At 45.6% G+C, this 20,518-nt stretch overlaps 1 protein-coding gene across 1 annotated transcript in view; it reads left to right on the plus strand.

Moving 5' to 3' along the window:
• Positions 1–20,518, plus strand: part of ACOXL (acyl-CoA oxidase like) — a 281,193-nt gene that overhangs the window by 79,866 nt on the left and 180,809 nt on the right. The window contains exons 11-13 of the mRNA XM_032469554.1: positions 11,254–11,379; positions 12,756–12,855; positions 14,906–14,940. Of these exons, the coding sequence (XP_032325445.1) occupies positions 11,254–11,379; positions 12,756–12,855; positions 14,906–14,940 (261 nt within the window). The remainder of the gene's footprint in view (positions 1–11,253; positions 11,380–12,755; positions 12,856–14,905; positions 14,941–20,518) is intronic.

Consider the following 20,518-nt stretch of genomic DNA (forward strand, 5'->3'; position numbering starts at 1 on the left):
GAGAAACCTCGCCCCAGCCACCTGCCATCCATTTAATGCTCAATTCCAGGATGCATGTCCAGGGGTTCAGAATTAACTCATACCCTCTTGGGAAGTGATTTGGTCATCTAGAGTCCAGGGCTTACGTTCAGTTCATTTTGCTTTTAATCAAGTACTTAGTTCATTCCTTTTTAATCCCTTACCTCCTGCAGTGAGGTTGTTTCATAGACTTGTGGTATTTAGATTCTTTTGTCACAGTCTGTGTTCCCTTCTGGGATCCCCTCAACTTTTAAACAAACTTGCACACAGTAAGTTTCACTCTTCGTGCTCTGAAGTTCTATGGGTTTTGACAAGTGTTAGTTTCACGTATCTGTTGTTACAGTTTCATACAGAAGATTTTCACCGCCTCCAAATCATGCTGTGCTTCACCTGTTCAGTTCTCTTCCCTCCTCAAACCCCTGGCAACCACTAACCTGTTTACCAACTCTCTGGTTTTGCTTTATCGAGAATGTCCTGTAAACGGAATCACATGTGTGTAGCCTGTGCAGACCGGCCCCTTTCGCTTCGCAGTGTGCATTTAGGGTTCATCCGTGTTCTTGCATAGAAAGATAGCTCATTCCTTTTATTGCTGAACAGTAAATGTATAGAAAATGTCCACAGTCTTTTAAATCATGCACAGTCGTCCGCTAGAACCAGATCCCGCCTCGTGGGCATTTAAGCTGTTCCCAAAGTGTTGCCTTTAGAGTGCTGCTTCAAATGCCCTCACTTCCCTGTACGTGACTCTGAGGTCGTGGTGGAGAAATGCCTTGGGTCCCCAACCACAGTGGAGGTAATATTCATTTCCTTCATTTTGGCGTGACTTCTGCTCCTTCTGTGGTTGAGCACGGATGGCAGCCCTGCATATGCTGGGTGGAAATACCCAGAAGAGGGGCTGTGCCAGCCAGGATGGGGCAGAGGAGCCGCCCAGGGGTCCCGATGGCTGAGGGCACTCATAGGATGAATAGGAGTTTGAAAAGTGACTGAAGAGAGAAGAGCTTTGAGAGGGACGGGGGGAGAGGGAGTCGAGTGCACTATGTTTAGGAGTCTGGGGATGATTTGATGTGCTGGGTGGAGTGAGAGGGGTGGAGGGGTTGGAAAGAGGGTCCCGGGGCAGTGAGGTAGCTCTAGAGTCTTGGCTTCATCACACGGCCACTGGGGGGTCCCACCAGCGTGTTCCACAAGGCTGGGTGGTGTGATCAGCTTTGGGTGTTCAGCTGGAGAAAGGCAGCCCCTTAAGAAAGTCTTGCTGTGCTTCCTGTGAAGGAAGGTGACACTCTCAAGGAGGTGGCCCGGGGTGAATGGGGAGGGGCGGTGTCCGGAGCAACTCAGCTGGAGTCACTGGCTGACCCTACAGGGTTAACTGGGCAGGTGGGCTGAGGATGAGCGGAAGTCACATGTTTCCTTTTTCATGTGGTTGTAACCTCAGTGTATAGATGCTCAGCCCTTACGTTCTGGCTTTTTCATATTACATCCTGAGCTGGAGTATTTTCCATGTGTTGATGCTTGTGAGATTTTCTTCTTTAGCAGTGATGCCTTTCAGGCCCCACGTTACAGCTTTTCACCTGCTCAAGTCTTCGCACTCCAGCCTCACCCCAGTTTGGAGCGCCAGTGCCTTGTAGTCTGACTCGCATCGACTTTGGGAGGTGGGTTTGTGTCCTTGGGTCTCCTTGGGTCAAGGTGGCAGTTAGCGTGGGTGCCACGCCTCACCGGTAGCCCTGGGGCATGCTGGTCCCCTCAGCTGTGTCCTGACTTGATTACTCCTTGGGAAGTTGGGTTTTCTCTTCAGAGGAGGAGAAGGCACCTTGGAGGACTGTCCTGGAGAAAACTCAGAACGTTTCTTCTGTCACCTGCCGAGGCAGCGATGGGTCAGAGCAGTGCCCGGGAATCAGCAAAGGTGATTTGCTCCAGTGTCTCTTGCTTTGTATCTTTCTGCGTCACGGTGACCACACAGTCACACTTCAGTGGGACTCTCCTTGCCTAGTTGTGTCTTTCTGCCCCTCTGCTGGGTGTGTGCAGGATTTCAGTCGCTGCCTCTGCCACATCCCCAGCGATTTAGACAAACTCACTTCTCTGTGTCGCAGTCTGAAGTTACCCTCTTTAGCTCATACTGACCTAAAATTTCAGATCATGAAGTGGGACCTTTGTGAGACTTTATTGGGGCAGGGGTGAAAGACTTATTTCCAAGAGCCGTGTCTTCATTCTTTTATTCCCTCTCTTGAGTCTTTATTTCAAATTTTTGTCCTTTTTATTCACTGTGAATTTGAGTGGAGGTGGAACATAGTTTAACAGCATCTCCCTGCCAAAGCATTCATGTTTCAGGCTGATGAAGACGACACCTTAAGAGAACAATTGCATTCAGGTATGCAAAAAGTGCGTGGCCCATAGCATTTTGCGATGTAATTGTTTTCCACACTTTTCCCTTATTAAACCTTCAAAAAATTACCAGTTAAGGCCAGCTATGTTAAAGCATTCACGTCACACACTAGAGAAGAGTGTAAAATGAGAGAGAGTGAAAATCCTTTTTCACTGCATCCCCTCCCATCCAGCAATTTGGTATTTAGTCTTCCAGACTTCCTTCCTAATAATCATCTGTACAACCATTCAATGTGAGCTAGCCCCTTAACACATATTATACACATCTATGTTGCACCTGCAAAAAAATTTTTTTTTGCTTAAAAATATGTCGTATCACTTTTCACAATGGATCCACTCCTCTGTTTTTAACAGCTGTGCTTGTGTTTTATGGAAAACCTCCTCTTAAGGCTGTGCTCTATATACCTGGATGGAAACCAGCTTGGTTTTTTTCTTTGCTTTATGTATTTTTAAAAAAACTAGACAGGGGAGAAGATGGGATGGTGAGATGGAGAATAAGTATTTTTTAAATAATCATTTGACAGAATTCAAACACCCATTCATGATAATAACTGTCAGTAAAACAGGAATAGAAGGGAAACATCCTCAGCTTGATGAAGAACATCTACAATCTCCCTATGTTTTATACATTATAAATGTAAATATCATGTATATTAACATTATTCATAATGGTGAATGACTAACATGCTTTCCCCCTAAAACTGGGACCAAGGCAAGGGTGTCTGCTTTTTCCACTCTTATTCAGTATGGTGCTGGGACTGCCAGCCAGTGCAATAAGGCAAGAAAAGAAAAGAAAAGAAAAGAAACGAAAAGAAAAGAAAAGGCTTATCAATCAGAAAAGAAGAAATAAAACTGACTCTATTTGGAGATGATGATTGTCTATGTAGAAAGCTCATGGAACCTACAAAAAAATCTCCTAGAACAAATAGGTGAATTTAGTACGTAGCAGGATATGAGATAAACATACAAAATAAATGTATTTCTGTATATTAACAATGAACATGTGGACACCAAAATAAGTTACAGTTGCTCAAAAAGAGAGAGAGAGAAATCCTTAGGAGTAAATAAAACAAACAATAAATGTAACAAACATGTATAGGGATTGTATGCTGAAAATTATACAGTGGTAATGAAGAAATAAAAGAAGATCTAAATAAATGGAGGCACATACCATGTTTATGAATTGGATGACTCCACATGCCAATTTCCCCCCCCAATTCACTGATACACAGGTTTAATGCAATTCCTATAAAAATTCCAACAAAATTTTTTTGTGACTGTACACAAGATTGTTCTACATTTTATATGGAAAAGCAGGGAAGAAGAAGAGCTAAAACTTTTATTTTTATTTTTTTAAACTTTTTTTTATTGATTTATAATCATTTTACAATGTGTCAAATTCCAGTGTAGAGCACAATTTCTCAGTTATACATGAACATGTGTATATTCATTGTCACATTTTTTTCTCTGTGAGCTACCATAAGATCTTGTAAATATTTCCCTGTGCTATACAGTATAATCTTGTTTATCTATTCTACAATTTTGAAATCCCCAGTCTATCTCTTCCCACCCCCTGTTCCCTTGGGAGCTAAAACTTTTTTTAGAAAAAGAATAAAATGACTGGAATCAGTCACAATTTCAAGACTTCTGGAGCAATCAAGTCTAGTGGTTTTGGCAGAGAGATAGACAAATAGATCAATGGAATGGAATGGAATAGAGTGCCCAGAAAACAGTTCCAAATAAATATGCCCAATGGATTCTTCCCAAACGTGCAAAAGAAGTTCAGTGGAAGAAGGATTGCCTTTTCAACTAATGGGGCAGGAGCAACTGGACATTTATAGACAAAAGCGAAACCAAAACAAAATGGAACTTCAACCTATGTCTCCCCCACACCCGATACAAAAATTAACTCAAATAGATCGTGGATTTAAATGTAATATGCAAATTCATAAAAATTCAGAAAAATAGGGGGTAATCTTTGGGATCTAAGGGTGGACAGAGTTTTTAGAGGAGATACCAAGGCATAATCTCTTAATGAAAGAATTGATAAGTTGGACTTCATCAAAACGGGTAACTTTTGTCCATTCATAGTACATTTCTTGAAATGACAAAAGGTGTTTGTAAAGACCTTGTCACACAGATGAAAAGCTGCAGACTGAGAGAACATATTTGTAAACCACATATCTGACCAAAGACATAGAAATATATAAAGAATTCTCAAAACTCAGCAGTGAAAAAACCAATCCAAATAGAAAATGAGCAGACATTTCACTGAAGATCTGCATTTGGCCAATTAGCACATGAAAAGACGTTCAACTTCATTAGCCATTTAGGAAGCTGTAAATTAAAGCCACCATGGCGACCAGGGAAACACCTATCAAAATGGCTCAAATTGAAAAAAAAAAAAGTTATAACACCAAAAGCTAGTGAGGCTGCAGAGAAACAGTGTCATTCAGGCATTTCTGGTGGGATGTAAAACAGCCCAACCACTTTGGAAAACAGTTTGGCAGTTTTCTTATAAGATTAAACATGCAGTGACCATACAGCCCAGCAATTGCGCTCCTGGGCATTTGTCCCAGAGAAATGAAAACTTAGGTTCATGTAGATACCTGCATGTGAATGTGCACGGCAGCTTTATGTGTAATAGTCCTGAAGTACGGATAGCCCAGATGTCCTTTCACGGATTAGAGTCCATGCTATGGAATAATGCTCAGCAGTGAAAGGGAATGAACCGCTGGCACGGGCAGCCACCTGGATGAATCTCCAGAGGGTTCTGCCGAATGGAAAGATCTAATCCCCGAAGGTGAACTTAGTTTGGGCTTCCATTCATAGTACATTCTTTTTTTTTTTTTTTTTTTTTACTTTTTTTATTGATTTATAATCATTTTACAATGTTCTGTCAAATTCCAGGGCAGAGCACAATTTTTCAGTTGTACATGAAATATATATTCATTGTCACATTTTTTCTCTGTGAGCTACTATAAGATCTTGTATATATTTCCCTGCACTGTACAGTATAATCTTGTTATCTATTCTACATTTTGAAATTCCAGTCTATCCCTTCCCACCCTCCGCCCCCTTGGCAACCACAAGTTTGTATTCTATGTCTATGAGTCTGTTTCTGTTTTGTATTATGTTTTTTTTTTTAGGTTCCACATATGAGCGATCTCATATGGTATTTTTTCTTTCTCTTTCTGGCTTACTTCACTTAGAATGACATTCTCCAGGAGCATCCATGTTGCTGAAAATGGCGTTATGTTGTCGGTTTTTTATGGCTGAGTAGTATTCCATTGTATAAATACACCACATCTTCTTTATCCAGTCATCTGTTGATGGACATTTAGGCTATTTCCATGTCTTGGCATGGTACATTCTTAAAATGGCAAAACTACAGGAGTGGAGAACAGGTTGATGGTTGCCAGGGGCTCAACAGGGATGAGAGTGGGAGGAAAAATGGACGTATTTATAAAAAGGGCGACACGAGGGATCCCTTTGGTGACAGGAATGTTCTGCCAGCTGGAATGTACTGAGGTCAGTATGCTCGTGACATTGCACTGCGGTTTTGCAAGATGTCACCATGGGAGGAAACATGGGACTTCTCCCTGTTATTTCTCTATATAACTTCTAATACCTGCATGGGAATCTACAATTATCTCCTACTAAAGAGTTTGCTTTAAAAATATATTGTCCCTTTTCAATAGTGGATCTGCTCCAGTCTTTTCACCAATGGTGTCATTTTTGATGGAGAGCCTCGTTTCAGCCTGTATCCCACATGCCTGGGGGGAGGGGTTTTTGTTCATTTGTTTAGAGAATTTATTTTTGGTAAAAATTAAAGGAGAAAAGAGGTAAAAGCTGGAAGGAAGAAGAATGTTTTTTTTTTTTTTCCTTTGAAACTGGCTCCTTAAAAGTAATTTTGTGTTTTACACATTTGTAAACTGACTATACTTCACTTAAAAGAAAAAAAAGTATTTTTATGTTTTACATTAAAAAGAGATTTCCTTCCCTTGGGAGTTTTACTCTTGACTCGGATAAGAGTCTGGGGGTCAGAGTGGCTCAGCGAGCCGTGGTGGGGTCTCTAAGCTGCAGTGACAGGCTCGGAACGGCTTTTCATTTTCTTGTGTTTAACAGGCCGATTCTACCTTAGCAATGCCCTGCAACACTTCGGTTATTGATCGCATGTAAGGGCGTCACCTACTTTTCCCCTGCAATCTGTGCACATTTCCTTTTCTTCTCTTCAGCCTCTTCCTCCAACCCTGACTGACTCTGACTTAATACTCAAGCTTTCACTTAAGTGGTGTTTGCCACCGAAAGTTCCAGAGCTTTCCGGAAGAGGTGTTCTGTGTGATGTAGGCTGCACACCTACATCCCCATCTGTCATCAGACGGATTTCTTTACATGGAAGTTAGTTTTCTAGGAGAAGAGGGTGGGGTTTATTCATATTATCAAATACCCAAGCATTCATATCAAGAGAAGCAAAGAAACCAAAACCCACCGTTATTTTGTTGGAAACCTAAAACCTAAAAAAAAATACAGTCACTGACAAGCTGTAAGCGTCAGAGGAGCTACCTGGTGGTTCGTGAAGCTGTTTGGCAGCCCTGTTTATCCAGCTCTGGGTACCAGGCACACCAAGATGAGTAACCAGGCTCTGATGGACTCCCATGTGCTCAGGGTGCTGTGACCCAGGTGGACAGACCATGGCCACTTAATGACAGTGACAAGGATGACGGCTGGCCTCCTGGAGTCCTCACCATTACCAGGCCCTGAGAGCTCTCCCCGCCCACCCCAGGCTCCTGGGGAGGGGCTGCAGTTACTGTTGGCTCTCTGCAGAGGGTGCTACTGAGGTTGAGTGTGGGAGGAGAAGGAGGGCACGGTGGTCCCTCGACCCACAGCTCATGGGCTAGGTCCCTGGAAAATGCCTGGCAGAAGGGGCCCAGGTGCTGTTGCTGGGGTGGCAGCAACTCAAGACTCACAGATGTTTTTAATTTTGGGACAAAGCAAGTCCTTGTGAAAACCCATCTCCAAGCTTTCCAAGATGGCTGCTTTAACTTTTAGTCCGAAAGGATGGTGCCTGGCTCAGGTTCCTGGGGACAGCGGGGAGGAGCAGTGTAATCGGTCTTACCTTCTCAGTCATTTGAGGCTTTAGAGATTTAAAAACAACTTGTTTTCTCAGGTCGGTTAAACGATCACCGCCTACGTTTCAGGGTTCGTTCAATGTTAATTTCCAGTGATTTAGCAACTTGTCTTTTGCAGCGGGTTTTGAAGGTTTCAGATCTGAATTAGTAGGTTTCTTACAAAGCTGGAAGGAGCCTGTGCATGATACACGTCCCCTTCTTTTCCTTAACTTAAGTGTGACTTTTCCTTTAGATTTTTTTAAAATTTAATTTAAAGGGCCCAAGAAAGGCTAACATCATGAAATAAACTGAGTAATGACAAATTTGTTGCTGTTTTTCCTCCTCCTGCTTTTCCTGCTGTCTCCTCCCTCTTTTGGTGGAAACGACAGAGAGGAGCACAGTGGGGAGGGCAGGGCTGCAGCCTGGTGAGCCTTGCCCTTGGCCTTCACGGGGCCGGCCCCGTCCCTGTTTGTGGACAGCGTACCATGGATCTCGGCAGGCTGTGGACACCTCTCCCTGCTGAGTGGGTGATTGTCTGTGAGCACCGGGAGGCCTCATCTCCCCAGACCTCGCCCTAGGCCTGCCAGCCAGCCTTAGCCCACAGCAATTATCACCCCTGATGTTGAGTGTAGGACACCGACATGGTGCTAAGTAGTGAAAACAGTTTTAGTATGAACTCTATCATCATCATCATCATCATCGTTGTCGTAGTTACTAAGAGGTCATCTGTGCCGAGCCTGTTTCTAAGTTCTTTCCATCCATCATCTCGTCCAGTGTGTCCTAAACTTGACCCCTGGAGGACTGGCTATCTGCCCTGCACACCCCTGCCCCCACCACTGGTTGTTTCCGATTCAGTGGGTCCAGATCAGAGCCCGAGAATTTGCATTTCTCACACGTTCGCAGAAGATGGTGGTCCTGCTCCTCCTCGTCCCTGAGGTCTAGGTTAATCTGCCTAAAACCACCCCATGAAATAGGTAACATTATCCCCATTTTACAGTGAGGAAATGGGCAAGGAAAATTGGGGGACTTGACAACAAACTCATTGCTACTGACCATACGCATCGGTTAGTCCAGCGCAGTTGATTTTTCAGGGGAAGTAGCAAGTGCCTAAGAAAGCCCTCAGTGGACATCCAGGGCCAAGGGCGAGTGCGTGGCGGGGTGTGTGGTGGGTTTGAGGGTCAGGCATGAAGGGGCAGGAAGATCTGCAGTGACGCCTGGAGAAAGGCCAGCCCTAGAGGGTGCTGTTGGGGGGAGCTCGGGGGGCTTGGTTACTGGGAGGAGAGAACAGTGCTAGGAGGAGAGCCAGGGCCGGGGTTAATAGGTTGCACTGGGTGGATCAGTTTCTCCCGGCCCCCATCCTTGGTGCCCACGGGCTGTGGCTGTTTGTGTGGGATTCTGTCCACGCTGTGGCCCCCTCTTCTCCCCTTGGTGCCCCTTCTTCATGTCTCCCAGAAGAGGGGAGAGAATTGTAAAGAAAAAATGCAAGAGGAAAATAAGCATTCCTCTTCGAGTTTATTTTGTGATGTTATAAATCTCTGGACCCTGGAAATTAAAAAATAATAATAAGCTACAGAAAAAGCAGCCCAGAAGGGTAGGAAAGGGAAAGGTGACACGCAGAACAGGAAAGCTTTTTCCAAGTTTGTCACACACTCGTTAATTTAGATTTGAAGCTTTGAAAATCCAAAGAGAGGCTTGGCAAGGTGGAAAGTGAGGTTGCAGAGTGGTGGCCTTCTGGCCACATTCCACTGACATGTTTTGTTTGGCTCAGAGAGTATTTGACAAATATTCAAATCAGTGTAAAACGTGGGAGTTTTCATAACAAAACCCCTGGTTTCTAGCTTTTCTTGAGGAATGGGGAGCGCTGGTGATTGGGGCTGTGTTGGGGCTGTGGCTGGTTGGTGGCCAGCCATGTGAAAGGGCCAGGCTTGGGGTCACAGCCCCAGCCAGCACACCGCCCCTGGTCTAGAAAGTTCTGGATTCACACTTAGAGAACCATTCCCCATCAGGGTGACTTTGAGGCTGGCACTTTCTGGACTTTCCCCCTACCTGCCCCGGCAGCCTTGCGTGTGTGTGACAGCAGGTCGTAAACACGCAGCGCAGTGGGGCTGTGGGAACCGGATTCCCAGGAACACAGGGACCCTTGGTCCAGCAGGCATCAGGGAAGGGGCCCTGAGTGACAGTCTGTGCACTGGTAAGGGAAGTCCCCTGCTGCCTTCTAAGGCAGTGCCAACCATTTCTTTCCCTTAAGATTTAAAGAAAAAAATGGATTTTAAAAACACGTTTTCTAAAATTACACGTATTTTACAAGATCAGTGCAGTCCACGTGGTCCTTCGTAGGGCGTATCCGGCTGCAGCTGGTGCACTTCTGGGTGTTTTATGGCAAATTATTCTCAGATTACCCTTTAATGCAGGAAGGTTTGCCAGTTGTCTGAGCTCCCTGGGTCACAGAGAAAACCCTCGGACTTGATACAAAACAGCTGCCTCTGTCAGCTGTTCCAAAGAAGGAGCATTTTTAGGCCAAAGCAGCAGGAAAAAGGTTTTTGTAGCTGGTGGAGATTTTGAAAAAAATGTTAAATTACTCTCTCCTTGCCATTAAAAGGTGATTTCATTTTGTTCTTAACAAATTGTGTAAATCTAAAAGAAGTTCTCCGGATGGGAGTTTGTTAAGTGCTTTCTGGCAACACTTACAGTATGTCGAGGGGGTGGGGTGGGGGGAGGGTTCTCCAGGGAGGGCAGTGGCACAAAACTCCGCTGACCTCTGTGTCCCTGGGCCTCCTCTCGGGCTGGGCTGGGGTCAGGGGCCAATGCCCTGGGCCTCCCTCCTCTCTCTCCCCAGGGTCCCTGCTGAGACCAGCAACAAAAGGGTCAATTGTCTGAGGCCTCCCTTTGTCTCAGAGGCTCCTCTGGGCCTCTCTGAATGCCCAAGTGTCTCTGTGCACGCGGGGAGGTGCATGCATGCACGGCTGCAGGACTGTGTGTAGGTGTGTATATGGGCATGTCTGCTGGTGCAGACGAGTATTGTGTAAGCATGTGCATGTGTGCATGCACACAGGAACACACGTTTATTCACAGGCGCACCCGCATTCACATACTGTGCATGCGTACAAGTGTGTGGATGTGTCTGTGTATGTCTGTGTGCATGCACACAGGAACACACGTTTATTCACAGGCGCACCCGCATTCACATACTGTGCACGCGTACAAGTGTGTGGATGTGTCTGTGTATGTCTGTGTGCATGCACACAGGAACACACGTTTATTCACAGGCGCACCCGCATTCACATACTGTGCACGCGTACAAGTGTGTGGATGTGTCTGTGTATGTCTGTGTGCATGCACACAGGAACACACGTTTATTCACAGGCGCACCCGCATTCACATACTGTGCACGCGTACAAGTGTGTGGATGTGTCTGTGTATGTCTGTGTGCATGCACACGGGCGAGCTGGGTGTGAATGTGTGCACATGTGCACGTGTGTGCGTGCACACACAGGCAGGGGTGAGACTTGCTTGAAGCGTTTCTGAGATGCTGATGCTTCTTAGCAGGGTGAAGGCTCGCAGAGGCCTGGCTGGCTTGTGACGTTCCCAAGGCCGAGGGAGACAGTGTGTCTGGCCCATGTCTCAGCAGATCACATAGTTACCTTTATGGGGTAATTGCTTTCTGGGCTCAGATAATATGTCGGAGTGAGGAGGAAGAGGAGCCCTGGAGAGGCTCCCTACACAGCTCACTGGCCTCGTTGGCCTCTTCCAGCGTGGGGTTTCATGGCGAGGCCCGAAAGAACTTTCTCCAGTGTTCCAGCACCTTCGCAGAACTGCCTAATCGGATCCAGTGCCTCTGTGTGGAGTGTAAGCCAGGCTTCCAGAATGACCGTGCCAGGCCCCGTTCCCATCCACTCCATCATTCGGTTCTCACGTCGCTCTGGGCTCTTTGCACACAGTTCCCATCATCCTGTTCCCTTGCTCATCTCTAGACGTCTGTGTGATTCCAAGATTCCCACTTTCTCCCTTAACAAAGGTGTCCCTTAAAAATGATTCTAAAACATATTTGATTCAGAAGCCCGGAAAAGACTAATAAAAATGCTTAACTGAAATACACCTCCGTGAGGGATTTATCTCCCAGCCCCTTGTAACCAGTGCAGCTGCCATGTAACAACTTTTCCGTTTTTTTTTTTTTTTTTTTTCTTATTCTTGTCTCTTTCCACGCCCATTTCCTCTCCCTGCTCCAGCAAGGGCTTATCTTTCAACTTTGGAAAAGCCACCAATTAAACAGTGCTCCAAAGCTTATCAAAATATTCAGTCAGTCAGATTGTCTTATAATTAGCCTGACTGTAAGCCAGGAGTTTTTAAATCCCAGGAAACGGGAAGCTACCCGGCATGTGAGATTTGTAAATTGCTCATCCTGACCTTTCTGGCTGCAGTTTCGGCTTTTATTTCATTCCTCCAAATAATTTCCTCCTTGTCCTTTAAATTCTTTTTTTTTTAAATTGAAGTACAGTCAATGTGTCAGTTTCTGGTGTACAGCACAATGTCCCAGTCATGCATATATATATATATATATATATATATATATATATATATATATTCATTTTCATATTTTTTTCCATTAAAGGTTATTATAAGATATTGAGCATAGTTCCTGTGCTATACAAAAGAAACTTAAAAAAAATCTATTTTTATATATAGTGGCTAACATTTGTAAATCTCAAAACCCAAATTTATCCCTTCCCACCCCCCTTTCCCTGGTAACCATAAGATTGTTTACTATGTCTGTGAGTCTGTTTCTATTTTGTAGATGAGTTCACAGTACCCTTTTTTTTTTAGATGCCGCATATGAGTGATATCATATGGTATTTTTCTTTCTCTTTCTGGCTTACTTCACTTAGAATGACAATCTCTGGGTCCATCCATGTTGCTGCAAATGGCATTATTTTATTCTTTTTTAAGGCTGAGTAGTATTCCATTGTATAAACATACCACAGCTTCTTTATCCAGTCATCCGTTGATGGACATTTAGGTTGCTTCCATGTCTTGGCTGTTGTAAATTCTCGATTGGCCCGGAGGCATCGTCCTCTTCTGTTTGCTGACGTCTCAAATATACTCCTGGCTTAGCTGAGCTAGACCACTGAATTAATTCAGGTGGAGGGGATGCGAAATCAACTTGTTGTATATTTCCTGCCTTCCCTTTTAGACAAGCTTTTCGTAAAATTAAGCCTCTTCTCACCGTTATTGGTTCCACACTCTGGGCCCCTGCAGTGGTGACACCCAGCAGAGCGACTCTGGAGCTGAGCTCTTCACACAGCAGCTGGGGGATTCTGCAATCTTGAGCGGGACAGAGGCATCGGACTTCCTTGGCGCAAAGATTTTACTTCTCCTAACTCTCCCTCCTGTTGGCTCTTCCCCACCCCTTCCACCGTCCCTCTGCCCCGGGACCCGCCTGTCATCTTGCAGAGTGCTGCAGAAGTTGCCCCCCACCCCCTCCTCCATGGGAGCCGGCGTCAAGGCAATGGCAGGGATGTGTTTGGGGATGCTAAGGTGCAACTGAGGTAGACTTTCTGCCCAGAAATGATATTATAGGTGATGCTTAGGTTTTTAAACTGCCATTGAGATTTTTCAAGCAGTCATGCCATAGTTCAGCTGCAGGTGGATTAACGAGACTTACCCAGGCATGGTTGTGGTTGACCGTTGTTTATTTTTTAAAGATTACTCTTTTTTAATTTCAATTTTTTTTGGGGGGGAGGAAGGAGGTAATTAGGTTTATTTATTCACTTATTATTATTATTATTTTTACTGGAAGTTCTGGATTTTGAACCCAGGACCTTGTGCGTGCTAGGCATGCACTCTACCACTGAGCTCTGCCCTCCCCTCTTGGCTATTGTTTTTTTACATGGTGAAATACTTCCAAAGTTCCAAAAATTAAACTTAAAAAAGACTTAAAAAATTAAGTTTTGGAAAGTGACAATATTTTCATCAATGGGGTATTGCCTATAAGCAGTGGTAGGAATTATTTATCCAGTTTTCCCCACCCATCGGTGCCGCACGTGGGCACACACACGGATATAAACACGTAGACAGACAAGTTGCTTCATCCTTATGTTACTCCTGTGGGAACATAATTACTCTGCCCATTTTGTAGTTGTGAACAATGAGGCTCCGAGAGTTTAAATAACGTGCTGACTCCGGTACAGTTAGCAGCTGAACATGGCTAGTCTGACCCTTCTAGAATCCACCCCTGACTGACCCTGAGTGAACCAGCTGAGGCCCACACCATGTGATTCGACCCTAGTTGTCCTTGAGAGGTTTCCACACCACCCCCGCAGGGCAAAGGGGAGATCGCAGCGCCCCCTCGGGCCCTCCTTGCTGCTCTGCCTGGCAACCGTGGACGCCGTCTCTTTATATCTCAGGTGTATCACAAATGAAATTTCCTTGCTGTCCTCGGAGTGCGGCCTGCTGGCCTTGAGCTGATGGGATCAGAGTGAAGTTTTGTGCTGATCTCTGGAGGGAAGGGAGGCTCTGGCCCAGGCGGTCAGTCCCCTGGCGTGGAGGGGGAGGGACCTGGGCGTGGCGGTGCTCTCCTAATTCGAACCTCAGAATCAGCCATGCTCTGCGGTCCCGTCTTTTCACGGCTTTGTCTCGGAGCTGAAAGAACCCTGTTTTGCTCATGGAAGCAGAAGCAGAACGGTGGTTGCCAGGGGCTGCAGGGTGGGGGTGCGTGGGAGAGGCTGGTCAAAGGACGCAAACCTCCAGTTATAAGACGTGTAAGTTCTGAGGCTTTAACGTACAGCGTGGTGGCTGTAGTTAACAATACCTTATTGTACAGTTGAAAGTAAGAGAGCAGACCTTAAGTGTTCTCACTCAAAAAAGAAGTAAAAGGCAACTCTATGAGGTGCTGAATGTATTCATTAACCTGATAATGTGTGGTAGCCATTCTGCAAGGTGTACGTCCACATGTCAAGTCAGCAGGTTGCACACTTTAAATAGACACATTTCGATTTGTCAGTTATACCTCCATACAAATGAACATTAAAATTTAAAAAATGTAAACATTTAATTTAACATTAAACATTTTTCTATATTTCAATAAAAATGGGAAGAAACATTAAAACATTTTTTAAAAGAAAAAGAAAGAGCCCTGTTTTGGAAATCTTTCCTGATGAGAGACACCGTCTGTCTAATCTGCAGTGGAATATTGTAGCCTCTTTAAGACCCCTTCAAAATGTGATTATCCTTGAAGAACCAAGTTGAAATTAAAGGTCTATCGTTAAAATGTGTTACTTACCAAGCGTTAGCGGGAGGGCATTTTGAATAAGCGTTTTAAAAAATTGACCGTGTTAAGTCAGTTTTCTTGTGAATTTAGCTTGCTCTTGTTATTTAATGCATATTTCTCTCTCTCCTTCTAATTGCAGGTTGGGTTGACGATAGCCATTCGCTACAGCCACAGGTAAAGTCACATTTTCTTCTTTTTAGAAGTATCCTTACTACTGTACGGCTGTAGGTTTGCTTGAGTCTCCAGGTTTCTGACCTTGGCTTTGGAGGCTGCTCTTCTCATGATGTTGTTACACAGACCTGAGTCCCATCGAGAGACCAGGCGACACTTGGAGGGTTGGAGAACTCAGGTTTATTGCCGGCGGGCCCACAGCAGTTAACACTGGACCCCAACTGTAGGTTTACACAGGCTTTTAGGTTTCAACTGAATTCGTGCCATATGCAAATGAGGTGTTAGAAATGGACGAATCAGGAGTGAGCTTTGGAACCAATGGAATTTTAGGGGTAAGTTTCATTTTCCTAGAAGCAAGCCATTTTATAGAAACACAAAAGCAGGAAGGCAGTGGCCCTGCCTGGGAGGTCTTGCTGGTCCCTTTGTGGGCTTTGCCTCTTCAATGTCAGTGTCACAGCAGTTAGATGAAATTGTTTTCGTTGCTCGACTGGCCAGAGCTAATCACGATTTGGAGGAATAAGATTTTGACATAAAAGTGGCGGCAGGTAGCACATTTCTTTTGAAACCAAGCCTGTGATGCTCTAGGGCAGAGACACGTAAGTGATTTCTGGTAATGAACTCTGTCCGAGGGTGAGAACCAGGAACCGGGATGTCCTGCGTGAGAGGCGAAGCCAGGCGAGGGCTTGTTAGTGAAACCCCCTGCCCCCTCCACTCGGGCACCCCCACTCCTGTCTTGGGTCCATCTGAGAATGAACGAAATCCCTTCTTGTCTCATGCTTTCCACCTTTGTCTCAATTGTATCATGTTTATGAAAAATGTTTGTTTCTTGTACTAGTATTAACCTTTGCCCTGTGCACACATCAAAATGTATTAAGATGTTGAATTAAGATCCAGCCCCATGGAGGGGCCATAAGCAAAGTGCCCCCTGTCCTGACACAAACCATGCTCACAGCCTCTCTAGAGTGCCATCCACCCGTGTTGGGCTTCAGCTTACCTTCCTGGGGTACCCACAGAGTGTGGCTTGGGACATCTGGCCAGCGCTCCACAAACAAACCGTAGTTACCTGATTTCGAAGTGAGGCTGCCTTCTAAAAATGCTTGGAACAAGTGATACGCCAGGCTTACATTTAAATGTGAATCGGGCAGTGATGTGGGCAGTCCCGGGGACCTCGGAGGGCAACTATGAACACTTAGAGTAGAGATATCTCTTCCAAACCTTGCTTTCAGTTCTTTTGGGTAGATAGCCACAAACGGAATTGGTGGACCAGCTGGCAGTTTTGTTTTTAGGCTCTTGAGGAGTGTGCCACACTGTTTTCCTGTTGATGCCTTTTTCAGATGGGTTGTTTCTTATGTCTCCATAGTTCTTCGTCACTTTAAGAGCTCACGCTTGCTACTGAGAGACGGCTTCCAATTCCCTTGTTACGTTTACCCAGAACCCAGATGATGGAATTGAGGGCTTCCTGGGTCCTTTTTGTGTGGAAAGAGATATTTTTGGAAATAAGGTTTGGGACTTTAGGTTCTAATCACCGGTCTCCAGCCAATGGCGGTGGTGGAGAGAACCCAGCGGGCTTCTTCTGTAGATGGGCGAGATGAAGGAGGCCAACGTGGTTCCGAGATGCCAATAATGGGAGATACTGAAGAGGAACAGATCGGGGATTCAAAGGACATCGGTGTGGGAGGAGGGGAAGGAGTCACTAAAATCCTGTAACCCTGTGAGCAGGCAGCCCCTCTCAGGCTGCTGCAGACATGGAGGCAGAGCTGCCTGCAGCAAGAGGGGCCTTTGTGTGGCAAAAGGGGGCTTAGGGCCTGAAGGGTGCCTGGTTTTGTTGTCATGCATTTGCACTGGTGTTTTCAGCTACCAAATCTCCCTCATTACAGTGAAAGGTGCTCAGAGTTAGGAGCACCCTCTCCCCTCACCCCTGCCCCAGCCCCACACTAACTCAGGCACACGCTAACCATCCCCACTCCGGCCCCGTCGTGGTGGTTCCGCATCTAACTCCTGCTCCGCCAGTTACTCCAGACCTGTGTGTTTGGCATAGAAGTGCGTGCGTGTGAGCGTGCATGCGTGTGCATGTGTGTGTGTGAGTCATGGTGCAGGATAAGGGGCTGAGGAGTCGGGAAGTGGAGAATGACACAGTCATATTTGATGGTATCGTTTCAGGTGAGGAAGAGCATCCTCCATGACCAGCTGTGCCTTTGACAGCAAACCCCGCGAGCATTTCATGTATTATCATGGCATTTTAATTTATTTTTGTAAAGTCAAGTCCTTTTCACAGAGTGGAAAATTGCCCCTTGATGTTCATTCCCTACTGTTTGGCTTGAGGTTTTCAGGTGGAATCCACACGGCGGTGACAGCTGGGTAACCCCCAGAAGCGCCCTTTGCAGATAACAGCTCTCGGGGCCCCACCACCCACACAGCGGGGGGAAATTGTCCCCGCTGTGTGGGTGTTTTGTTTTTTTCTTCTTCTACAAGATTGAAAGAGAGTTTAGATGTTCTTCCTGCCTGTCCAGGGCAGCAACCTGAGGAAGCCTGCTCCCTGAGAAGCCCTGGGCCAGGACTCACCGGGCCCAGAGCAATGCGCTCACCTCCACCTCTGGTTTCCCTGATGCGATGGAGGGGCCAACAGCATGGGGTTTCTGCACATGGCACTCACAGATCATGTTTCTAAGAAAAGCTCGTGAGAGCAATGAACCCCCACAGAATTATTTCGTTTTGTTTTTTGCTTTTGTCTGTTGTCCTTTTAAGGAACAAGGAAGGAAAGGAAGTTTCCATTTGGCTCTGTTATAGTCAAGTGGAGGGCCACAGAGTTTTGACTTTTAGATGAAGACTCAAGGTACATCATTCTCACAACTGACTTCTTCCTGTCAATTTCTTAGAGACCCTAAGAAGGGCCAAACCTGGCACCGCATTCAGGCCTGTGCTCCAAACCTAATATTGGAGTTGCAGGTACCAGACCCCTAACAGGCTTTGAGGTCCCTTGAGGGCTGGCGAGGGGAAGGGAGAGTTGGGGAGCCCGCATGTGATTAGTCCTAGAGAAGTGGGGAGAGTTGACGGCTTGACAGGCAGCCTGAGCTGGACGAAGGTGGGCGTGGCCTCCCACTGCAGAGGCAACCCCCCTGGTTAAAGGTCATTCCGTGTCTGCCTTCGGGGTATTCGTTCTGAATGAGCCCAGAGGGCCTAGCAGGACGTGCAGGGGTCCTGTGCTTCTGCATTCTGATTTAGATTAGAAGCAGAGTTTGAAGTTCCTAGATGAATCAAAACGGACAGGCTGCATCAATGAGCAAATGAAATTGTCATCTTGAAACCCAGAGGGAAGAAAAGACAAGAAACAGGACCGTCAGGCCCACTGGACGTTGGTTTCAAACACTTAGCGACTCTTATTTGGGGCTGGTTTGATCTTGTGGAGACAGCTGGGGGAGATTGTTGTTCTCCAAATTTAGTAAAAATAAACAAAGATGCCTTTCTGGCCTTTTTTCCCCTTCCAGAGAAGAGTTGTTTCTGTCGCTGAAGCTCTCTGGCCAACCGTTCCTTCTGTCTGTTTTTCAGACTTCATGGTGAGGCCCCGACCTGGTTTATACACAGGGTTGCCAAGAAATTTATTCAATTCCAATGGTATAATCTTAAAAGCAAAGCCATCTTTTGGAAGGTTGCATTTTCTTTTATATAACCTAAACACAAAAGATTGTGCCCGGAGAGTAGAATATGAATATTCACACGGTGTCTGAGTTAAGGTGATGAGGTACTTGGGGGCCGGGATTGTACAGCTGAGCTGGGCGATGTGCCTGGTGAGCGGGAGATGCTTCTCGGGGTCCAGGGGAGTAAGGAGTAGATGGACGTGCCTTCCTGTGCCTCTCCATCCCCTTTTAACCCCTTGTCTAGTATCAAGTCAGTGGCTTTGTCCTCTTGGGAACTTCTGGTCCCAGCTCTTGGCCGTTTTCCCAGTCAAATCTGCTCATTGCATATCTGTTGCCACCTTCACAGGGTGGCCTCCAAGTGAATCTTTTGCATGCACCAAGGGGGTCTTTCTCCAAAGCAGATCTGATCATGCCCCTCCCACTCAGGAGCTCACATGGGCTTCTGCACCCAGAGAACAGAATTCTGATCCTTAGCAGGGGCTCCAGACCTCACCCCCCACTTCTGTCTCCTCCCACTTTACAACCCTGCGCTTCCTTCCTAGAGGAATCCTCGCTCTTTTTCCTTTGAAGAATTAACTCCCCTCCTTTCTCCTGCATTAGCGAACTCCTGCTCACCCTCCAATGGCCCCTGAGATGTCACCTCTTTTTCAGTGCTTCATCAAGGAATGATTTCCTTTCTGTTGTACGTCTCAGGGCTACTTCTCAGGTCAGACCCCAAACACGATGTCTTTTTCTTTGTGTCTCAGGTAGCAGGTTGGACAGGCCAACTGCCTTCCTGTCATTCCGACACGTGCTCCTCTGCATCAGAACACGTGACCCTCACAACCCAGCCCATAAAGCCAAGGCCATTTGGCAAAGCTATTCCGTGTGAGTGGGTCTGGGAGGAACTGGTTAGTCTTTCTGTGATAATAATCTCTGAAAGATAACCACTCTTATACTTTCAAAGAGAAAAGGCACCCAACTCAAATTGATCTGGAGATTCAACGCAACCCAAATGAAAATGCAGAAACATAAATGTGTACTGATAAGATAATTCAAAAAATGACAAGCTAATTCAAAAATTTATATGTAAAGGGAAAAGACCTAGAATAGCCAAAGCAATTTTGAAGAAGAACAGAGTTGGGAGCCTTGTATGTCCCGACTTCAGGACTTACTGTAAAGCTACAGTAATGAAGAGAGTGTGACGCTGGTGAAAGATAGACATACAGGTCAGTGGAACAAAAGAGCATCTCCAGTGAGACCCACACATACGTGATCAGCTGATTTTCCGCAAAAGAGCCAAGATAACTCAACAGAGAAAGGATGATCATACTGCAAACCCTCAACCCGTCTCTTACAACATGTATAACAACGAACAAAACTGGATCATGGGCCTAAACTAAAAGCAAAACATTGAAACTTTATGGAAGAAAACATAACAGTGCATCTCTGTGACCTTGGGCCAAAGATTGCTTCGGACCCAAAAAGGATGAACTATAAAAGTAGGTAAAATGGATTTTATCAAAATGGAAAACACCTGTTCTTTGAAAAAAGCCACTGCTAAGAAACTAAAAGACAAACAACAAACCAGAAGAAAATACTTTCAAAACACTTATCTGATAAAGGACTTGTATCCAGAATGTGTGTGGAACTCTCACAACCCTTAAGTAAGAAAGCAGTTTGATAAATGGGCAGAAATTCTTGAACTGATGCTTGACTGAAGAGATACAGATGGCAAATCAGCACAGGAAGAGATGCTCAACATTGTCAGTCATTAAGGAAATGCAGATTAAGACCACGACGAACTACCATGTGTCAGGATGGCGTTAAAAAAGTAGCACCAACAATAAAACACAAAACTGGACGTCTCTGTCCAGTACGAAGGTGCTGACGAGGATACAGGGTATCTGGAACTCTTATCCATTGCTGGTGGGAAGACAAAACGGCGCGGCTAATTTGGAAAACAC

This window comes from Camelus ferus, chromosome 28 (genome assembly GCF_009834535.1).
Source record: "Camelus ferus isolate YT-003-E chromosome 28, BCGSAC_Cfer_1.0, whole genome shotgun sequence".
NCBI classification, from domain to species: domain Eukaryota; kingdom Metazoa; phylum Chordata; class Mammalia; order Artiodactyla; family Camelidae; genus Camelus; species Camelus ferus.